This window comes from Lycium barbarum, chromosome 3 (genome assembly GCF_019175385.1).
Source record: "Lycium barbarum isolate Lr01 chromosome 3, ASM1917538v2, whole genome shotgun sequence".
Lineage (NCBI taxonomy): Eukaryota > Viridiplantae > Streptophyta > Magnoliopsida > Solanales > Solanaceae > Lycium > Lycium barbarum.
The window spans coordinates 18,768,545-18,791,143 of NC_083339.1; the positions used below are offsets into that span (position 1 = coordinate 18,768,545).

Sequence of the window (22,599 nt, forward strand, 5' to 3'; positions counted from 1 at the left end):
ACTAAAGAACTTTGCTTAAAAACTCGAAATTATATCAAGTCAAATGCTCTATGTTTCTACTAGTTTTTCAAGCAACAAAAAATATTTTTCAATGGAGATGCAGGTTTCTATTTATAGAACTCCAAAACAGCAACAAACCCTTAGATTTTCGATGTGGTAACAAACAGATTAACTCAGATTTAATAAAGGGGGTGGTTGAGCTTACACCCAAAGAGATCAATGGCTAAAATTCAAGTAAAACTACTGAGAAAAGAGAGATAAAAAAATAAAACAAGGATCGTACCTTTAAGGGGCTGTTTGGCATGATTTTTCGTAGAGAGAAAGACGAAGCATTAATGGCTTTTCCTTCTCTCCTCACGCCACTAGTAAATGGCGATGGGATGGGACCAGGAAAGGCAGGGTAGGTGGCAGAGGGCAGTCGCGTGGTGTAGTAGGGCGGCTAGGGTTTCACCTTAGGCCCCTCTCCATTTTGCAATGTGACCCTTCCCCCTTCTTTTGTTATTACCCTCCCCCATTTTCGTTATTAAGAGGGAGTGTTGTGTATTGTTGGGCCGGTTCTGGCCCCTTTTTTTTTTTTTTTTTTTCAAAACAACAAAATAAAGAGTCTTTACAAAGAGTGCCAAAATGGCTAATAAAATGCAAGAATTAAGCTAAAGACCAACCCAAGTCTTATATGATGACTTAAGTTGCCACTACAAATTGCTAAATTAAGAATATGATAAAAACTAAAACTTGAATAAATGAGCTGTTAATCCCATTTATTATGCATATGTGAAATGTTCTTCCTCCTCTTGTCAACCAACATATGTCCCAGGTTTGATCCCTTGATGCACAAGTTGGCCAATCCTCCATGTATATCAGTTGTATACGTAAAACTTGAGCAAGTGTGTCCCAAGTTTGATCCGATGCTGCACAAGTTGGCCAATACTCCATGTATATCAGATGTATATCCGCGTATATCAGCAATGTACATGTGTATATCAGCAATGTACATGTGTATATCAGTGTCTGCAACCTGTCAAAAACTCATGAATACACATGTATATCCCAGGTAGTATACTCCAATATACATATGATTTTTTTTCCACATGCTCTATATTTGGCCCTCAATATGTACCAAGGCAGTACATTCTCTAACTAATGACCAGTTCTTAGTAGGATGAGCATCCCGGGGTGCTAATACCACCAACTAAGAAATAACCACTAAATAGAAACTATATGCCCATGTGTACACAAGAGGTCTGTAGTGTTTCCGTGTGCTCAATCATTAAACGCAGCAACATGTAGCTGCTGTATCAAGCCTTTCCATTTGCTAATGTTCTTTTTTTTTTTTTTTTTTTTTTTTTTTTTTAAGCCTCTAAAATGACTAAAAGTATTAATTGAAACAAAGTAATTTTTTTTTTTAAGTGATAAAAAAGTACTTTCTGCTGAAGTAGAAAAAGAACTTTTTTTTTTCCTCTCAAAAAATATTAATTGAAACAAAGTATTCTGAAGTAGAAAAATACTTTTTTCCTCTCAAAAAGTATTAATTGAAACAAAGTACTTTTTTTTTTTTAAGTGATAAAAAAAGTACTTTCTTCTGAAGTGAACAAATACTTTTTTTTCCCTCAAAACGTTGCCAACTTGTGCTTCCAAGTCCACAGGTTCTTGTATCACCAAAAGGCCAATAATGGTTTCAACCTTGATGAATTCCTTCCTTCTAAGAATAGCCACAAATTCCTCCTCCGCTGCTGAATTTTCTACTGTGTGCGCTTGGCCTGCATATTGTGTAGCTGCTGCTGCTGGTCGTATCAACGCTTCATATCTCTATAGCATACAAGTTTCATTTATCGACGATCTCTCAATGGAATGAGCACCAAGTGCTAATACCACACACTGAGCAATTATCAATAAATAAAAACTTGTATAAAATAATGTAACCTCTTGTTGTAATTGAGTTAAAATTCTGTTGCCATTCACGTTTATCAACCAAATGATATCCCAAGTTTGATCCCTTGATGCATCATTTAGCCAATAATCCTGCTCTTGGATCAATTGGAATGTTGCAGTAATGTACCATGCAACTGGCACAGATCCTGCAAACTTGAAATGCCATACTAATCTCACGTGGTCTGCATAGTAGCAGCTGCTGCTGGTCGCAATAATGTAACCTGCAAAAAAGAAGCACTTGTTAGCAATAAAAAATACCTCCATGCTCTCCTCCCTAAAGACTTGAACATGGTGGCACATTGTTGATCCCATCATTCTTTTCTTGCCCGTCTCACTCCAATTCACACCAAATCGCAAAAGCCATCCCAATCTACTACAAGATTGCTGGCCAAAAAATGCAATGAGAAAAACATTCCTGGCAGCAGTTTGTCGAGTAAGGGCACCAAACAAGGCTATATTTTTCTCCTCTATGCAGTGATTTTATGCCAAAATAAATTGCAGCAGTTTTTGATTTAAAAAGCACCATTTGGTGCCCTTCCCAATCTTCAAAAAAGCAGCAAATATGGCCTGGACAGTAGCTACAAAATTCGCCAAAATTGCAGCCCCGTCTCACATTGTGCTTCTCCATCTGGTGTTGTGCAAACAACGCACCAGCAGGTGCTTTAATGAGAACCAAAACGCCTCCCTTCACATCAATATTGAAGAACCAAATGCCTTGCTTGGCTGTAAATAGAACCCCAAAGCAGTGCAGCTTCATAACTTGAACTAGACGAGTAAAAATCGAACAATCCATGACCATTTTTCCTCGTGGTAATAGTAACATTCTGATAAAAAAAAAAAAAAGTACTTTTTTCTGCAGTAGAAAAAATACTTATTTTCCTCTCAAAAAGTTGCAAACTTGTGCTTCGAAGTCAACAGGTTTTTGCATCACCAAAAGGCCAATAATGATTTCAACCATGATGAATTTGTTCCTTGTAAAATAACCACAAATGCCTCCTCCGCGTTTTTCATGTCCGGGTACTGTGTGCGCTTGGCCTGCATATTGTGTGGCTGCTGCTGCTGGTCGCATGAACTCTTCATATCTCTATAATATTCAAACACGCAGCAAATATGGCCTGGAAGATTCACCAAAACTGCAGCCCCGTCTCACATGACGCTTCACCATCTAATGTTCCTTTGCCATTTTTCATATGCTTTGGCTGATTTGAGTTCCCCTGCTTGGCTGGCTGCATAGCTATTGCTTTGCTCCCCTGAAACAAAGTACTTTTTTTTTTAAGTGATAAAAAAAGTACTTTTTTCTGCAGTAGAAAAAAATACTTATTTTCCTCTCAAAAAGTTGCGAACTTGTGCTTCCAAGTCAACAGGTTCTTGCATCACCAAAATACTTATTTTCCTGTTGAGATGCTGTGCAAATGTTTTCAGCTGATGCCACATATGATTGACACCACTGAACTGAACCGAACCAAGCTGCTGTATCAAAACTTCACATTTGCTACTGTCCATCCCAGTTGATGCAAGTGCTGTAGGAACAAATGCCACCAGCAGCTTATGTGTGTGTCCCCTACCTGATGCACACCTTTTGACACAATCAGCCTCTATCATCAACAGACACTACATTGTTGGTTTTGTTTCTCAAATAGCTTTTTTTTTTTTTTTGTGTGTGTGTTTTCCTTTCCTGGTGTACACCAGCAGCCCTCAGCAATATTGCACTTCCTTGCAGTTGCTGCAAATAGCTTGCAGTGCTGTTTCACCAGTACCACACCAGCAAACAAAGGACTTGTTGTTGTTTTTTTTTTTTTTTTTAACTGATTCCTTTTCGTGGCCTCCTTAAGTTGTCCATGTTAAATTCATCAATCTATATCTGCGCATCAATCTTTTCAATCCAACAAACCAACCAACATAACCTCTGATTAGGCAGCTGATGAAATTATGGAACCAATCAGCATTTTTTTTTTTTGGTTCACACCAGCAATTGAAGAAACTGCAGGTTTTGCCTTTGGTTTTCCCAGAACTATATAATGATCAAGGTAGCTTCTTAATCCTCTTTAGTTGTCTTCTCCTAGAGCTTGGCATTCCCAACTTATCAAGTTTGAAGTGGCCTGTGATGCCCTCTGATAATTGCACTGCAGACCTCTTTTGACTGGTTCAAGTCAGCCAAATTATTGAGATTTGCTACTGTCCTTCCCAGCTGATGCATGTTGTAGGTCCCTCAGAAAATTCACAAGCCTGGATGTAGAGGGAAAGTTGCTTAAGTTTGCTGAGATGACCATGTAATTCTGCAGCATTCATACCACGAGCTTCCAGTTTGTAGACAGCATCTTTCAGTTATTTTGTGTGGTTCATAAAAGCTATAACACACTTGGCGTCGAGAGCATGCACACACCTTCTCAACATATCAATCTTGTGCTGTATCCTGGTAATAGTGTAATAGTGCTGCAAATTAGGGGGTAAGCTCTGAACACTAGGCATAGCTTGTCCTTGTTATCAGCACCAACATATGTGATCAGCACCAGATACCTCATAAACGACCAGCATAGGCACCAGCATATCAGCACCAAGCATGCACCAAGTTTATCTGATGTGCCATATTGTTCATTTCTCACACAGTACTGTAAACCAGATCTGCACATACTCCTTATTTCTCCATGAATTATTGTAGTGCAATTCCTGATGATGTGTAAAGTCACACCAGCAGTCTGTTACCAGCCTTTTCTGCAGGTTTTTTTTTTTTTTTTGACTCAAAGCAGTTTCTCTGTATTGTCAATGTCACAGTAGGCTGAGTACAAAGTACTAATACCACACACTGTAACACTGCTACAGATCAGTTGCTGGCTTTTTTTTTTTTTCATCTCATTAATCTGCAACCTGCAGTCCAGGAAACTAAACTAGAAGAATAAATCAGCATCCATCAGTATCTCTTCTGAGTTCTGATTCTCAAATAGGGACATTGCAATTTGTCGCTATTAAGAATCCTCCTACCTTTTGAATCAAGTTCTGTAAAAGAATGCACAACAACCTCGCCCTGCTCAAGTGCTATATTAGCCAAGTGATCCGCTAATTGGTTACCCTCTCTCATAATATGCAGAATCTGTACATTAGCATCGTCTATAATTTCTAGCAATTTTTCAACAACCAATGCTATATTCCAAGGAGGCTTCCACTCCCTATCCAATATGTTCTTCATTAAAAGTGAGTCAGTCTCCAGGATGAATGAGTAAACATGTTGAGATAAACAGTATTTAGTAGCTTCAAGTAGTGCCATGGCTTCAGACTCATTATTTGTTGCATCCTCCATTTCCTTAGCTCTAGCAAAAACCAAATCACCGGTATGATTCCTCACACAAAATGCAAAAGAGCTCCTACCAGGATTGCCCCTCGTAGCACCATCTGTATTACATTTCCACCACCCTTCAGGAGGCAAATACCACCAAACCTTTGTCACTTGTAATTTAGGGACAAATTGTTCCAGAATTTTCAGAATGTCAAGCCATCTATGAGGAATAATTCTGATACCCGGTTTCCTCAACCTTACCAGATGTTGAATGTTAGTTGAAGCTTGATATATGACTCTGCTAAAAGAAACTTTATTCCTATGCTTATCCCCGTTCCTCTTCTTCCACAATTCCCACACAATAATAGAAGGAATAGCATAGAATATAGGTTTCATTCTAGGTAGCACATCAGCAATCCACCATTTCACTATAACTTGATGCAAATGCATTCCTGAAATATTAATACCAGCAGCAGCACAAAAATATGACCACGTCTTCTGAGCAATTTCACATCTTAAGAATATGTGAGGAACAGTTTCTTCCTTAGGTGCCGCGCAACACGAACACATAGATGGCATGTGATATCCCCAACTCCTGATCACATCATCCAATGACACTTTGAAATGCCACACCCTCCACATTAGGAATGCTATTTTAAAAGGCAATCCTTTCACCCATATCTTCTTGTAAACATCCCTTTTTTCACCCTTGCTTCTTATATACTCCCATGCAGATTTGACGGTGAAATCACCTTTAGTTTCAAGCATCCACCAAGGTTTATCTAATTCATCCCCTCTGGCAGGTGGTTGAACATCGTTTAATATATATTCAGCAAGTTCTTCAGGCAGATTATTTCTGATTGCCAACTCATGCCACCTACCTTCCGTCACTACATCAGAAACATTATTAATAGCCTCATTGCAGTGAAAATCAGCAGGTGTAAGGAAATAAAGTGGTCCTAAACCAGTCCAATTATCAAACCAGAACAGAGAAGACCCCATTCTAAGTTGCCACCATATCTGATGATCAATCAACTCTCTTGCTTGAAGCATTTTCCTCCATATATGTGAACCTTTTTTCCATGGCACCAAAATAGGATTGCTCTTTTTCAGATATTTGTTGCTCATGAAAGAACTCCACAAAGATGGTTTGGTTCTAAAATTCCACCATAACTTAGCAAACAATGCCATAGACATGTCACTAAGAGATCTGAAGCCCAAACCCCCTTCATCGCAAGGCAAGCAGACAGTATCCCATCCTGCCCAATGTCTATTCCTTTCACCAACAGTGTTGCTCCAATAAAACTGAGCAAATATTTTATGCAGCTTCTCTATCACAAAGGAAGGTGGATCTACAGCAGATATCAAGTGTATTGGCATAGCCTGCAACACATGTTTCAATAAAATGGCCCTTCCGCCGAATGATAGCAGCTTCCCTTTCCATCCCTGGAGCCTGTTTCTCACCTTCGTAATGAGCTCTGAATAAAATGACATCTTACTTCTTGCGTAGTAGATAGGGCAACCCAGATACATCAAAGGAAACTCCTTCCTTGCAATGCCAGTAACTCGTTCTACCTTCCGAAATTCCTCTTCATCCACCCTATCGTGCAAATATACTGAACTTTTAGTCTTGTTTATCAATTGACCAGAAGCTTGCTCATATTCAGTCAAAACATTCATGATCAAACCCAGGGATATCTCACAGGCTGATGAGAAAATGATGGTATCATCTGCATAAGCTAAGTGATTAATTTTTGGACTCCACTTCGGCAAACCAAATCCAATAAACCACAAATTGCTATGCAAAGCATTCAAACCCCTTGATAGCACTTCAGCAGCTAATATGAACAAAGTAGGCGACAAAGGATCACCTTGCTTAACACCCCTAGTAGAGTGAAAGAAACCGTGAGGTTTTCCATTAATAAGCACAGAATACCAGTTATTTCCAATAATTTCATAAATCAGGCTTATAAAGCGCTCAGAAAAACCCTTTTTCCTCAGAACATTTGTAAGGAAAGTCCATGACAAGTTATCATAGGCCTTTGTCATGTCCAATTTCATTACGACATTAGGAACAATAGCATTGGCATTCTTCTTGCCCTTATTGGTTCTGAGTCTGATATCAGTGATTATTTCTTGGGTCAATAAAATATTCTCCACGATGCTTTTACCCCTCACAAATCCTGCTTGATTCTGTGATATCAAATCTGGCAACAGATGGACCATTCTCTCATGTACCACTCTGGAGAATACCTTGTTCACAAAGTTACTCAGACTAATAGGCCTCATGTCACTAAAAGTCTGGACATCTTTCCTTTTTGGCAACAACACAAGATTAGTATGAGTAATGTATCTAGGCAGTTCAAAACCTCTGAAAAAGTCCCAAACCATGTTGAAAATATCATCCCCTAGGATATCCCAGCATGCTTGGAAGAAAAGGCCTGTAAAACCATCAGGACCGCCTGCACTTGTACTGTTTAAACCAAAAATAGCCTGTTTCACCTCTTCTTTCGTAGGAACTGCAACTAGTTCTTCATTCTGCTCATTAGTAATCATGGAAGGAACATGTTTCAGGATATCAAACTGTGTGGGAATCACAGTTTCATGAAATTGTGCCTGAAAAAACCCAATAGCCTCCTCTGCAATCTCTTCCTCATTGTCAGCCATTGCCCTTGCGAGTTCTGTATTCTTTTCAATTGCAGCATTTTTCTTCTGCCCTTCACATAAGCATGGAAGAATTTTGAATTCTTGTCACCATCTTGAAACCAAGACATTCCAGCTTTTTGCTTCCAAAATTCCTCCTCCAAATGCAATACTCTAGTAAGTTCCGCTTGCACTTTCATCAGTTTCTCCCTGTTAGCATAAGATGGATTTGATTCAAAGAGTGCTTCATGAGCTTTAATCACTTCCTCAAGGTTCGTGATCTGCTGAAAAATATCACCATAAGTGGACCTGCTCCATTGGGATAAGACCTGTTTCATTTTCTTCAGCTTCACATTAAATGTCCAGAATGAATTAGCAACCACATCCGTCTCCCAATTTTCTTTCACAACATCAATAAAAGTATCATGCTTAGTCCAAAAATTTAAGAATTTGAAATGTTTCTTGAATTGTTGGACCTCTTGTTTGCATTCCAGCAGCAAAGGAGAGTGATCTGAACCACATTTAATCAAATGATTAATTTCCAAGCCTGGAAACAACTGCTGTAACTCAAAGTTACCCAAACACCTATCCAGTCTCTTGAATACACAATCATCTTCCCCTCTCCCATTCCACCAGGTAAAAACACTTCCCTTGTATCCCAAATCAGTTAGATTACATGATTGAATACAGTGCCTAAAATCTTCAACTTCATTCAGAGACACAGGTAAACCTCCATACTTCTCCTCTTCATCAGTGATGACATTAAAGTCACCCCCCACTAACCATGGAATTGTCATATCAGAAGCAAGATTATACAGAGAATCCCATAGTTCAATTCTTTCTATCCTATCACACTTAGCATAAACCAATGTGACAACCAATTCCATATCTACATCCCAGTTGAATAATTTCAGTGTAAGCTGCTGGACTGTGTCCATCAAGACTGTTACTTCATACTCTTCATCAACAAAGGCCCAAATTTTGCTAGAAACATTGCAAATAGCAGTCTCTAGCCCCAACCTTCTTCTGTAACTTTCCATCTTATAGGCTTGTTGAAATGGTTCCATCAAACCTACAAGAAAGAATTTGTGTTTTGTATGCATTGTTAAAAGCCTTTTAAAAGCTTTTTTTGTATTCACTGATCTAATATTCCATATTAGTGCATTCATCACTACATATGGGATTTAGAGTTTGTCCTCCTTGTTGTCACCCCTGAAATCTGAGGTGCATTATCCTTTGTATTTTTCTTCTTTGCTTTCACAGGCCCTTTTGCTATCTGTCTAGGGGAAATATCACTTTCTCTTGCAGCATTTAAAAAATTCTGAGCAGTTGATTCTTCATCCATATCTATTTTAGCCTCTTCCGCGTTTGGAATTGCTACCTGCAAATCTGCAGCATTACCAGAGAATTTTTGCATTTCAGCCTTGTTACTTCCTGCATTTGTTTTAGAATTCTACTGTACCCCAGAATTAGACTTTGCACTGCCTTTGTTTCCTGAAACTAAAACAACTGTTTTTGTGTGCCCTGTAGCATCTGGAGTCCTTTGACGACTGTCATGAATTTTGGTTGCATTGGAAACTGCCCCAACCATCTGTTGTTCAGGAACTTTTTTGGCTGAAAGGTTATCCATCTCTTCACTGCATGCATTCTCTTCCTGCACTTCATTATCTGCATTTTTGATTTCTTCGTTATCAGTATTATTATGCCTGTTGACAGCATGTGTAGAAGCTGCCTGAGTGATATCTGCTGCATTTGAAACAAGTACTTCCTCTTCTTCTATTACTTTGGCAAACATATCATGAATCTGTTGTGATGACCTTGGTGAATCAGAGTTTTGTTCACTAAGTGTATTGTCGCCTTGAATTTCCTTTTCTTCATCATTTTCTTCAACTTGTTCACTCCAAAGCATTCTTTCCTCCCCATGAGCATAAGTAGTTGATGGAATATCTGAGGATTCTCTATTCTCAGTAACTAACAGTTCTGCAGATTTATGGAAAACAGTTTGAACCCATTGCTTAGTTTGATTTGCTGATTTTTTTTCTGGTGTATAAACAGGTGCATCAACATTAAGTGGCTTAGTTCCAGTATTAACTAGTGCCACCACATCAGAGGAAGACATCACTGCATTGACTTGCTGCACAAGACTATTCCTTACATTTGGAATCACTGCATCTTCCACAACCGGAGCAATAACAGCAGCATTAAGATCAACTGCTGCTACTATCAGCTGCTTGCTGCTATCAACAACTCTTTCCTCTTGTTCCTCTTCAACCCCGTCTAAGGCATTAAATTTATTGGCAACTTGGACATTATTTGAACCTGTACCAAGCTGTTTTCCTACCCTCTTTGTACCATTTTCTTCAACTGCTGGCAAGGCCAGTTTCAACTGGTTGTTTCCATTGTTATTCACCTGTTTCTGACCTTTGTTAGCTTGCCATTTGTGTAAGTCCTTCACATTGCCAACCACTTTCCCACTCTCCAACACCTTAATCACATGGTCCCTATTTCTATAATTTGCTTGCTTAAATTGTGATTGCCTTCTATTATTTTTATTTATACCAGTTTCTTGTACCTTATTTGCCACAGCCGACTGTTTGCCTTTATCCTTTGCATTATGCACTTGAAATTCCTCCTCACACTCACCTTCACCTTCTTGCTCATTTTCCTTCTCAGGCAGCAAGTCCGGGTGAATTTTCTAACATGTTTCTTCATCGTGTCCTTGTAGAAAGCACTCTTTACAATACTTTGGCATGAAATCATATTGTATCGTCACCCACTTGGTTTTAATTTCTCCAGTAGCACTATTAACAACTTGAATAGCCACTCGCTTAGGATGTTCCTTCAGTAAATCAACTTCCACCTTAACACGAGCACAACTTGGTCGTGTCTTATTTTTGGTAGCCAAATCTAAAGTTAGTGGCTTTCCTACAGCTGAAGCCATTGAAAATAATTGGGATTTACCAAAATAATTCGGTGCTAGAGTTGGGAATGAAATCCAAGCAATTGCAATGCTCGTTTCTTTGTCCGGTTCAAACCAAGGATCCCATTTAAGTGTTCTCATCGGATGGGTCCATTGAGATTCCTTAAGCCAAAACGCAGGTTTGGACATGAGAGTGACATAATCTTCAAATAACTTGCATCTAATCAAAATGTGTCTATTACACAAAAAACCAATAGTAGCATCGGTTTTCAATTCACATTGCCTAGCAAGCGAAGTACGTAAAAATTGCATATCGGGTACTCCATACGAAAACTTACCAACAACTGAATATTGTAATTCCTCTTCAATGATCATATGATTAATTTCTTCCACAGAATATTGAATTGTTGGTTCCCCATGTATATAAACAATGGGTTTTAAAGGTATTGGTGGAACAATATCAATTTCTTCACTGTTGGAGATTTCCCCATTGATACCCATTTTCGAATTTCCTCCATTGTTAGCATTTAAAGCTGCAGGCAACAATAATTTGGAGTAATCGAGCGGTGGGACTGTTGTATATGAACGTGTGACATTGAAATTCGTTGTAGGTGGTGATGGGTCACTTGGTAATGCTATAGACGAACTTGGGACATTGAAATTCGCTGAAGGTGGTGATAGGTTACCTGGTGGCAGTGACGAAGCACCAGTTGGCAGTGATGGAACACGAATTTGGCCAGAATCCACAAGGGAAATAATTTGCTGAGCTCTGCGCAGTTCTTCAGGCGAAATCGCTGAAACTGACGCAATTTTGTTCTGCAAATTCGCCACTGATGGAGCAAAATTGATGGATGATTGTTGCTGGGGTTTGTAAGGAATTAAATTGTGCTTCAAATGGGATAGGTCCGGTGGTTCAACACCACCGGACGGCGGCTATGGGTCCATTTCGCCACTGCTACAGTGCTCGCGCTACTGTTCACAGAGAGAGCATTTTTTTTTTCTCTGTTAGGGTTTTCAGTTATGTTCTGGCCCCTTTGTGGGCTGGACTTGGTCTCTTTTTTTTTTTCTTTGTTTCGTATATCATGGGTGTATATGAGCACATATCTAATAAATATACACTCGCAAGGGTAGAACAAGAATTTTAGCAAAATAGGTCGTTGTTTAAGGCACACAATCGAACAAATAAATAGTCAAAATGATGTTGAATGAGGACGTAATAAAATTAACAAAGCGTTTTAAACACATTTTGCAGAAATAACCCCCCAATAGACCCTCAATGAAGTGACGATTGCAATTATGGCCAACCTTTGTAATCAATTGCAAAAATATCCTTGCAATTAATCATTTGCAAATATAGTCTTATTTTGATAATTAATCTAACCAATTAAAGCCATTTTGCATTAATAACCTTAATTAATTTGCCCATGGCTTGGAAATTTCAATTAAGGACATTTACAACTCAGCATTCGCAAAATTGACCCCAGCTATATCGAACCACGAATTGGCTAATTATGAGGTGATCATTTATGCAAGAATAACATTAATAAAACTAAAACTAGAATTTTAAAACAATTTCGCCAAAATTGGCACAAACGTACACACATAGTAATAATTTGAAGTTTGAGGGTTAAAATTGTATAATCTGTATATTCTTAATTATTCAAATTCCTTGGATAAAAAATAAAATAAATCGCTTTTTATCTGTTTTTTTATTTTACTGAATTAAATGAACAATTGTCTAAAATTGTTCTGCTGCTGATAAGTTATAGGAAATATTGTAAAATGCTTTAAAACTGCTGATAAATTTCTGAATAACTAATAGAGCCTTGAATGTTTTCCGCATTAATTTATGTAGGTAAAAGACTGACTTGAATAATTGTTTAAAATTATTCAGAATTTTTGTGAGTGTACAGAATTATCTTATTTATTATCCAGAATTTCTGTGAGTGTACAATCTTATTTATTATCCAAGGACCCTGAGTAATCAAAATAAATTTACGGGAGGTAAAAAAATAGGTGTCAACACAGAGAACTTCTTGAGAAGTATGGAGTCAAGCATAGAGTTGCGACCCCTTATCATCAAATAAGTGGTGAAGTGAAAGTGTCAAATCATGAAATCAAGAGCATCCGTTCCAAAAACTGTCAATGCCAATAGGACCAATTGGTCAAGAAAGTTGGATAATGCTCTATGGGCTTACGGGACGGCATATAAGACACCAATTGACATGTCTCCTTATCAATTGGTGTTTGGTAAAGCTTGTCATCTTCCGGTAGAACTTGAACATAAAGCGTTGTGGGCTTTGTAAAATTTGAACCTTGAATGGGGAGAAGCTTCGTAACAAAGGATGGATCAAACAAATGAGCTGGATGAATTCTGATTTTGAGCCTATGTGAGCTCGTCCATCTACAAAGCCCGCATGAAGCACTTCCACGACAAAAAGATCTTCACTGAGAGTTAAGCCCCGGAGATCGGGTGTTTTTGTTCAATTCAAGGTTCCGTTTGTTTTCGGGTAAATTGGAGTCTAAGTGGTTCGGGCCCTTTGAGGTAGCACAAGTGTTCCTACATGAAGCTATTGAGCTCATTGCCTCGGATGGAGAGAATTTCAAAGTGAATGGGCAAAGGGTGAAGCATTACCTTGGTTTGCCCAATGAAGCAAAAACTCTTGAGGTCATCTACCTCAATGACTCATGAAAATGGTAACACCGTCATGCCGCGATATAAAATCAAGTGCTTCTTGGGAGGTACCCAAGTTTTAAACATTTTTTGTGTGTTTTAGGTGTTAAGTGTGCAGGAAACAAGGTTGCAAGGAGAGGTGGTTGAAACATAAAAGAAAACAAGTTGGCTAGAGTTGTGGTCTAAGTGCGTGATCGCACAATGAGTTTGCAGCCGCAAACTCCTGCCCCCCAAAAAAAGCAGTGAGCAAGGCAAACATGGCCATTTGACTGACCTGATGCGACCCCGCAAACTCGATGTCCGGGCGCATGTAGGTCCGCATTTTAAGATGGGGGCCACATCAGGTAAGGCCATGTGCGAAGAGTGTGCGTGACCGCCAATACATTGTGTGGACTCACGCTCAATTCACATGGCGTGCATATAAAAGGTCCTAGTTCATTTGTTTTTCCTTTTCTTTTTTTCTCCTACTTTCCCCCTCTTGCGAAGTTCAAATGTCAAACAAGCCCATTTTTCTCCCCAAAACCATCCATCTCCATTACCCTCACTCCCAATCACCACCTATTTTTCACCACGTTCTCCCCTCCCGATTGTGCTATGCGTATTTGGATCGCTTTGAAGCCATTTTTATTGCATATTAATAAAATATTAAGTTATGTCTTAAACAATTCGTGCTTCATGATAATCGTAGTTCTAAGAGTGTCGAACATACCCTTTGATCTTAGTTTGTGTGTTGGATTGTTGGTTTTTAGTTTCGAAATTCTATTGCCAGTTAACTTGGGGGGGGGGGGGGGATTTAATGTTTCGTTTTGCTAAAATTGGTGATATTAGAGAGATATAAGGGGCTTAAATTTCTTGTGGGGTAGTTTAATAATTACATAAGGGGTGGATGGGTGTTTTTTTGAAGCTTCAAGCCATGAAAATGGCGAAATCCCCTTTTGGGGTGTTGTTGGAAAGAAGACCACGGAGAGTGCGACGCAAACTAAGTGTGCAGGGTCACATCTCCCATCGCCAACTTTCAGTAAGGTATAATGGGTACTTTTGAAATCTGAGATTTGCGCCGAGTGTGCTTGTTCGCATACTGAGTTTGCGAGCGAAAACTCCTTCGTCCAGACTGGTATTAAGCTAAACTTTTTCTACTAGTCTGCGAGGAGTTTGCGGGTCCGCAAACTCAGTGTACGGGGGCACACACTAAAGGCCCAATTTAGGCAGTGAGCTCCGTATTTTTGGGGACTTGGCGATGACTTAGAAGTCCCGCAAATTTAGTGTGCGGAGCGCACACTGTGTTGTGTGGCCTCGCACTTTCCTGCGCACTCTTTCTTTTTGCACCATTCTTCTTCTTTTTTCTATATTCCCATATGATATTTTTAACGATAACCATGAATTTCTGGGTGTTTTTATTAACAAGATGACTCGAGGCAAATTTCTTGCCCAAAAGAACACAACCGAAAAACACAAACTCAAAAAGCGTTTACCGGGAGGGCTTGCACCTACGAAAGGGGAACCCTCTACCCCTGTAATGGATACCTCTCAAGATAGAGAATTTGGGAGCAATTACAAGGAGAGTTTGCGAGGGAAAGATCCGGGGGGTAAAGGACCATTATGATCAGAAACGTTCCTTCAGTTCTGAGAAGCAAATATGTCAGAAAGGGATTTGGGAACACTTCCCTCGGATACTTGAGCATATTGAGAAACATAATTGGATGATCTTCACCAAACCTCCCGAAACATTCATTACATAAATTTGCATGGAGTTTTACGCAAGCCTCATAGTATCCATGGGTAAGAAAAAGCAAATGATGACGGGGTGTACAACTCAGGGAGTTGCGGTGCCAATCTTTCACGAAGAGATTAATATTGAATACTTTAGCAACCATGGCACCCCTCACACGGAGTATGAGGAGAAAATACGCAGGGACGTCGTAGAAAGCATGCTGCCGTGCACTACAAAAAAAACAGCGTTTTGTGACGGATGTATTCCGTCGCTAATCAGCATATATCTGTTGCTACACATGTGTTGCGACGGATTAGCGACGAAATGTCGTCTGTTACGATTTTGCGCGTTGCTAACCTATTAGCGATGAAAAAATGAAATTCGTAGCAAACTTAGCGACAGAGTAGCGACGTATGAGATCCGTTCCACATTATAGCAACGGAATGTTTTGTTGCTATTGTTATGAATTCCGTGACTAATTTCATATTTCATTTCGTCGTTTTAGTAAATTAGCGATGAAAATCATTGTCGCTAATCCGTCGCAAAATATTTGAATTATTTGTGCCTGCATTTAGCGATAATACAATGTTTGTCGCAGTCTGTAGCCTACTGTTTTCCCTCTAGCAACGACCAAAATCCGTCGCAAATCTGTCACAAATATTTTTCTTCCAATTTGTTTTTTTTTAAAATACACCTGTTGAAACATACTAAATATAAATTAATAAATACCCTTAAAAATAACTGACATTCACATAAAATAATATTTATAAAAAAGATTCAAAATAGATAGCGGAATCCTAATCGTTAAGTCCAAAACACCGACAACACCAAGCTATCAACTACCAAAAGAACCCACAGATCCATCAAGTATTGTTAGTGCATAATTTTGTTCTTTCCAGCAAAAAGCAGATAACATAAAAAACTAATGCATGGGTGAAGGACTACGATCATCATCAGAAACTAAAGGATCAACATCGTCAACGTTAGCAGTAGGAGGAGGAGGCACTCTGGGTGTCACAACTGATGGTTTGTCGATAGGAGTATTTGGATGATGTGATGGTGAAGAAATCACTCCGCGTGCCTTCTCAATTCCGAAGCTGTAGACATCTGCTTTGTAGGTCAAATAACCCCATAGCGCATACTCGGGTGCCATGTATCCTCTGCAGTTATTAACATACAATTATGTTACAAATTTTACCTAACCATACTGCTGATAAGATAAAGGCAATAAAGAAATCTAGTTTGGATTTTACATCAGAACTTACATTGTTCCAACAACTCGAGTGCTAATATGGGTATTATCATCTCCAGTAAGTCTAGCTAGCCCGAAGTCCGAAATTTTGGGATTTAGATCTCTATCTAGCAGTACATTAGTAGCTTTAATGTCTCTGTGTACAATTCTAAGGCTTGATTCCTCATGAAGGTAAGCCAGACCTTTAGCAATCCCAACACAAATCTTGACCCTTGTCGGCCAATCAAGTATCAATTGACTTTTCTCTGAATCTAAAGTTGTCCATACTAAAATGTTAATGGGCATTTCATAGAGATCAAACTGGTAGTAGTTTAGAAACTTTTCTTAAAAGAGAAGGTGTAACTTACTAAATAATGCGCGAGAAAGGCTATTATTTTCCAAGTATTCATATACGAGCAGTAATTCAGTCCCTTTAATGCAACAGCCATGCAGATTAACAAGATTCGGGTGCTGCAAACAAGAAATCATGCCAATCTCATTTAAAAATTCACGATTTCCCTGTCTTGATGAATGCGAGAGCTGCTTCACTGCAACCGAAGTACCATCAGATAGCCGGCCCCACATCAAATATTTGGTTAGAGTTCACAAACAATAATGATAAAGAAGATACTACATTACTATTGTTACCAGAATAATACCTTGAAAACAAACCACCTTCCCCTATCTTGTTAGAAGCATCGAAGTTATTAGTGGCAGCCTTTATTTGCTTTAAAGTATAAGAAACGGTCTGCGGCTCCATGCTCTCTAAATCTGTCATGGAAATATAGACTTTACTGGTTAATCATCTATTTACAACTCACAACTTCTGGATATGGAGTTTCGTTGATCATCATTTCATTACAATGTGCTCTTTCATATCAGTAAAGCATGGATCATCAGCCTAGTGACAAAATTTTCTGGTTAAAGTTACTTCTTTCTAACACTCGTTCAATGATCACCTGTTCTCTGTTTCTTTTTGCATTGCAGATAGCCTTTCTACCAAAGTGCACTCATTACCAACAAGAAAATGCATGCGGCCACTACTCCAACAATAATATAAGCAGTAACACTCTTCTTATCTTCCTCTGAACAAGATCCAAAAGCTGCACAGAAATGAAGACAAGATTATTAGTGTATGCAGAAGTAAGTGTAATAGCAAAATGAGATTGAATCCGTTAAGAGTCAACTAGTTGATTAGAAAGAACTTCAACACGCATATGTCATTCATGGGAAAATAATAGCAAAGTCAATATGTGTGCACTCATCCAAATAGATTTCCTCCGTTTCTAAACCATCAGCTTACGAACAACATCAATATAAATGGTGAACTTTTCCCCCTTGACATTACTACTAAAAATATACAGCCTCCATCCCTTTTAGGCAGAGATAATGGCAAACACAACTGTTGTACTTAAACAGTTCTAATATTAGTATCGAACTTATCTGTTGCAAGCCCGGAACTTGCAAGGACCAATTAACTTGGCTTTTGATTGTTCATTAAAATGAATAGCTAATAAGAAATATAGTGCGTGTATATAAAAGAGAGGCAAATAATTTCAGAATTGCAGGGAAGTAAAAGCTACACTCATCAAGAATTACGAGAGCTTGTAGCATCATAGATCAGTAGCATACTAATACTTATAGTTGGTACAGAACCACACGCAGATCAAGCCAGGTACAAATTTTAATAGCTTAATTCAAAGAAACATTTCCAATAATAAATTAGGAATGCTATTGAAAATTTACTCTTTCAATCATTCAAGCAGGTTTATTTAAAGTTCACAAATTGGCTTTTGATGCTGATAATGTTTTACTTGTCTCAAAATAAATGTCGCAACTCTGAAGAAACCAAAGCAAATCAACTGTTCAGAAAAATACCCCACCAGTTATCTTTTGCAATTTCAGAAGCCAACTGGTGTTCAATTAGCACGGGGAAGAATGGAAAGAATCAGAATTCCCCACATATTGACATGGATCATTTTAGATAGCAGACCAATTATATTCTACAACGGAAGTTTATAAACATTGTCAACCTCACAAATAGCCTAACAGAGCATGTAATCATGCACTCCATTGCAGTATTTCTTGTAGAAGCAATTAAATTATCATGTATGAATCTGGTCATATAATATGTACGATCTCTAGAATATCTCTGTGGGACTTCAAAATGATACATGTCTTTTTGTGTTAGTTTTTTATAGAGGCATTCATAAATACACAATATACTTGAAGGAAACCGAAGTTATAAGTGTAATAGTAGATACACTATGATATTCCCCTTAAAATGATGAAGGTTAAGGAACCTTACTTGGTTTGAGTGAAATAGCAGATATTAGCGGACCGTAATGCCCTCTAGATGGAATTCTGGTAGTTCCTTTGCCAGCCCAGTAAAATCGGATCTCCAAAGTATTATCTGTGACACTGGTGTTAAAATGCCTAACCACGGGCCTTTGAACTCCATCAACCTCATTCACAATATTAAAGTCTTTCCAAACTAATTTCTCTTGAAGTAGAAAGAATATTGTGTAGGTACCTTGTTGAAAGTCAGGGGAATCAATTCAGTGAGATGTTATTATATATTCAGATTAATAGTATACGATATTCTTCCAACTCAAACATCTCAGTATAAAGGAAAGATAAAATTTTGTATTCTAGTATTATAAACTTCTATATAAAGAGACTCTACTTTCTTGTTATTGATCTAATACCTTCCATCTAATGCTTCTGGCCAGACAAAGTTTTTCATTTTTTTTAATTTTTTTTTATAATTTTACAAGGCTTTTCTCTTTGCAGGTCCAGCAGCACCACTCCTTTCCTCTCTCTTCCAGGCTTCAGCCATCTTTTGGGCAGCACGTGCCAAATATCAACAGTCCTATTATTTGTCCAGCTAGCTGATGTGTCACCATGCAGACAGCACAATCTCGCTTCCTAGAGAGTGTTTCTATTGCGACTAGTACAGAAACGTGTTTCTAGTCAACATCGGGTCAGAGTCATGTGAATATTAATCATCACTAAGTCAAATATTGTTTATTTCCAGCTATCCAATCAAGCTGGCACGGTGCTTGCTTCTCATTAACCATCTAGTTAAGCTGGCAACATGAATGCCCTCAAATTCAATAGTAACTCCTACTCGGTTTTGTCTGAGTAGCAACCTGTCACTTTTCGCTTTTGATTTGCAAACTCGAGTTGCTTTATCACCTTGAGTTTGGAAGGCTTGTTAAAGGAGAATTAATGCAGTGATGTGTTAAAATATATTCTAGGTTAATGGTAGAGAGCATTTTTTCTAAGTCTGTAGGGGTAACTTCCCATATGTAATAATCCTTATTTCATTTAGGTTAGCTTACCATATTTATAATTGTCTGAACTTCTATATGTGGAGGCATCTTGTATGTCATCCTACAACCAAATCCAATACAAGTTCTCTTTTTCTTTCCTCTATTTTCACACATCTAACGTAGTTTAACAGTATAGAAAGGTTTTTTTCTAAAAAAAATACCAACCTGGATGTATATATCAAACACACTCCTTCCAAGACTGGTATAGGTTCTATCATTTGTAAAAGATATCTCAGCAAAGTGCAAGATGACATTGTAACTCCCATTTTCCAAGCAATAACGAATGTAAGAGAGTGAGAGGGGAGACATCCGTGCATTATTGTACAATTCAGAGAGGCCTTTTGATGGTGTACTTTCAATAAAACGTGCATTTTGATCATTATTATTATCCATAAAGTCCCCAGTGCTACTTAATCCCCAATAATTGGTGTAAGTACTGAAATATCTAGCAGAACCACCATCAACTCCTGCATCTCCTTCATAATCAACTTCTCTATCGCTCTCCTTTACAGTAAAATCATTTCCACCACTATTAACATGCAACGAACACCCATCTGCCAAGGAAAATAATAGAATTAGATGCTCAAAACATTTGTCACAAATTGGAAAACGATCTAACAGAAAATATTTCCAATGATTAGGTTGCGAATACTCAAATCACCTAAAAACTGTAGATACACGACTTTAGGACTGAAACCAACCTTAAATGTCTCTATGTTTAATATCAAAAAGGAAACTACTTTGCTACAGTCTCTTGCATAGTTGAGCAATTTTGCTATTCGAGTGAAGAAGAGGAAGGCCAAGTGGCTAAAGATATATTGTTAGATTCTTCCTACTGTTGGATTTCATATTCCATATGAAATTGAATAACTTTCCAGAGAAGTAAAGAACATACTTACACCGAGGACAAGTGAAATCCTTCGTACATGGAAGAATTCTCTTTCTGTAGAAGTTAAAGCACAAAAGCAGTTAGACTCAACTCTGAATCAGATAGGAAAGCAACCACTTCTAAAGCTCAGTTTCATCAGAAATCAAAATTTTAAGTTTTCAGAATAATAAGGAGAATCATCTTACAAGGGGCTTACTGCTGCAGAGCTCTTGTACAAGTTCAAATACAGATTCCTGTAGAAGGAATAATTATCAGAACCAAAGATGCTTATGATTATCCAATAAATAACTTAAGAGCATGAATTAATAAAAATGGACCTTTCCTTACATGTTTTGCTGACAAGCATTTTGGTCAGGTCCTTGCCAGGTAAAATTATTGTAGGAAAGATCACTGCATGCAATGGATGTTGTTAGATGGCTTCTTCCCGATTATGAACCAAGCAGTTGTGAGATTCACATGAAGACAAAAATGTGGAAAAAATAATGCCAACATGAACGAGTCAAAATGCTTTTCGCATGCCACGGCACGATCACTATGTTTATGAATAAAAACCGTGACATGTTCCGCAAGGACTGAGCCCATCATACACCAGCAGACTCTAAAGATAGGATGCTTAATAGCACACTCTAACTGTACAATGGTTTCCACATATCGGTATAATTTGACCTACAATGTTTGAATGCCCGCGATATCACTCAGTGAAGGAAATGTCTGAGCTGGTCCACCTATGTCACTGATCCTCCTGTATACAAAATTGACCATGAGAGAACCAACATAGAGTAAATGCTCTACAAGAACCTAATGAAAAATAGTTAAGTAATGGCGAAAAGTTCTATACTTACAAATCTGTTAACTTATTCAGAAGAGATATGTTTGATGGAATGGGACCCTCTAGTCCAGTGGCATGCATCTCCCTTCATATATCGTCAAGAAAAATTTTAGAAACTCTGCCAATTTTCTTTTTTGAAATTCGGGAGGTATTTCCAAAGATCTTACAGTTTGGTAAGTTGTTTCCAGTTCTGTATGAAATCTGGAATCTGTCCACTGAAATTGTTATCATTTATCCTACTGTTTAGAAAAATTAAACTGTGAGATATTCTATTCCACGAAAAATATAGGAGCTAAAAGAATCAGGGCTAGAATTTATGTCTTACAAATCTGTTAAATTTACGAGTTCAGAAAATGAAGTTGGCACCTCTCCCACCAATTGGTTGGAGGATAAAAACCTGAAATTAGAAAAAGGAATAATCACCCACTCATCTATGCATCAATCATTCACGTGCCAAATGCCAATTATTCACGTTACACCATAAGCTACAATTACCTTTAGAGTTTTCATTGTTATCAATTCTGATGAATCAATCTTCCCGGCATTTATCAGCTTTGCAATCTTTCCCAACCCAACTGGCTGCATGGAGCACATAAACAAGGACCAATTAAGCAGAAGATAACCACTAACATTAATCCAAAGGTTTACAACCATCAGTGGTTTCACTCTCCAAATAATCTTCACATATCTTTACTCAATCACAAAATAATATTAGTAACGTATTTACCATATCATCCAAAAAAGGGACTTTTAGTAACAAAAAGTTGTGCCTGACATGACAATTGGATAACACTTGTATGGTGCAAACAACATATTTAGGTAGAAGTTGTACTAATATCTATACAACCTTTACTCACAGCATATCATCCAACCTATCGTACATCCAATCACGCTCTAGATTATTCATGTTCCTATTAATGTTGACATAAACAAAGCAATCAAATTAATGTTCTGTTTTCATATCATTAATACAATCGAATGACCTCTAAATGGAAGAACAAGCTGAAATAACTTAGTGAAACAGAACATATCATTCACCTTTTAGTTAAAACAAAGCTGAAACTGAAACAAAAAAAATCGAGAAGAAACCCAGTTCACTAACACTGATTTCAAATCACAGAGTATAAAAAAAATCGAGTAAGAAACCCAGTTCACTAACACTAATTT

General features: G+C 38.1%; 1 protein-coding gene and 1 long non-coding RNA gene across 2 annotated transcripts; both read right to left on the reverse strand.

The window, feature by feature from the left end:
* Nucleotides 1-1,318: 1,318 nt before the first annotated feature.
* Nucleotides 1,319-11,822, reverse strand: LOC132630643 (uncharacterized). Its single transcript, XR_009578637.1, has 2 exons — nt 11,450-11,822; nt 1,319-2,150 (listed from the first exon to the last, which is right to left on the reverse strand). It is a non-coding gene; the product is annotated as an uncharacterized LOC132630643 (long non-coding RNA).
* A 4,066-nt stretch (nt 11,823-15,888) lies between these two features.
* On the reverse strand, nt 15,889-22,339 carry LOC132630444 (probable LRR receptor-like serine/threonine-protein kinase RFK1). Its single transcript, XM_060346012.1, has 17 exons — nt 22,290-22,339; nt 22,160-22,202; nt 21,905-22,011; nt 21,758-21,829; nt 21,600-21,671; nt 21,446-21,517; nt 21,274-21,345; nt 20,931-20,993; nt 20,789-20,836; nt 20,614-20,657; nt 19,876-20,268; nt 18,688-18,882; nt 17,390-17,482; nt 17,032-17,150; nt 16,748-16,958; nt 16,414-16,651; nt 15,889-16,308 (listed from the first exon to the last, which is right to left on the reverse strand). The coding sequence occupies exons 1-17, from the start codon at nt 22,337-22,339 to the stop codon at nt 16,071-16,073; spliced, it is 2,130 nt and encodes a 709-aa protein (XP_060201995.1). The 3' UTR covers nt 15,889-16,070.
* Between the last annotated feature and the right edge of the window lie 260 nt (nt 22,340-22,599).

Coding starts and splice junctions, on each gene's coding strand:
- LOC132630444 (XM_060346012.1), bottom strand. CDS start 22,339: ATGAATAATCTAGAGCGTGATTGGATGTACGATAGGTTGGATGATATG. Junction 20,269..20,613: donor GGATTTCACTTGTCCTCGGT/GTAAGTATGTTC, acceptor TTTCCTTGGCAG/ATGGGTGTTCGTTGCATGTT. Junction 16,309..16,413: donor ACTCGAGTTGTTGGAACAAT/GTAAGTTCTGAT, acceptor TAATAACTGCAG/AGGATACATGGCACCCGAGT.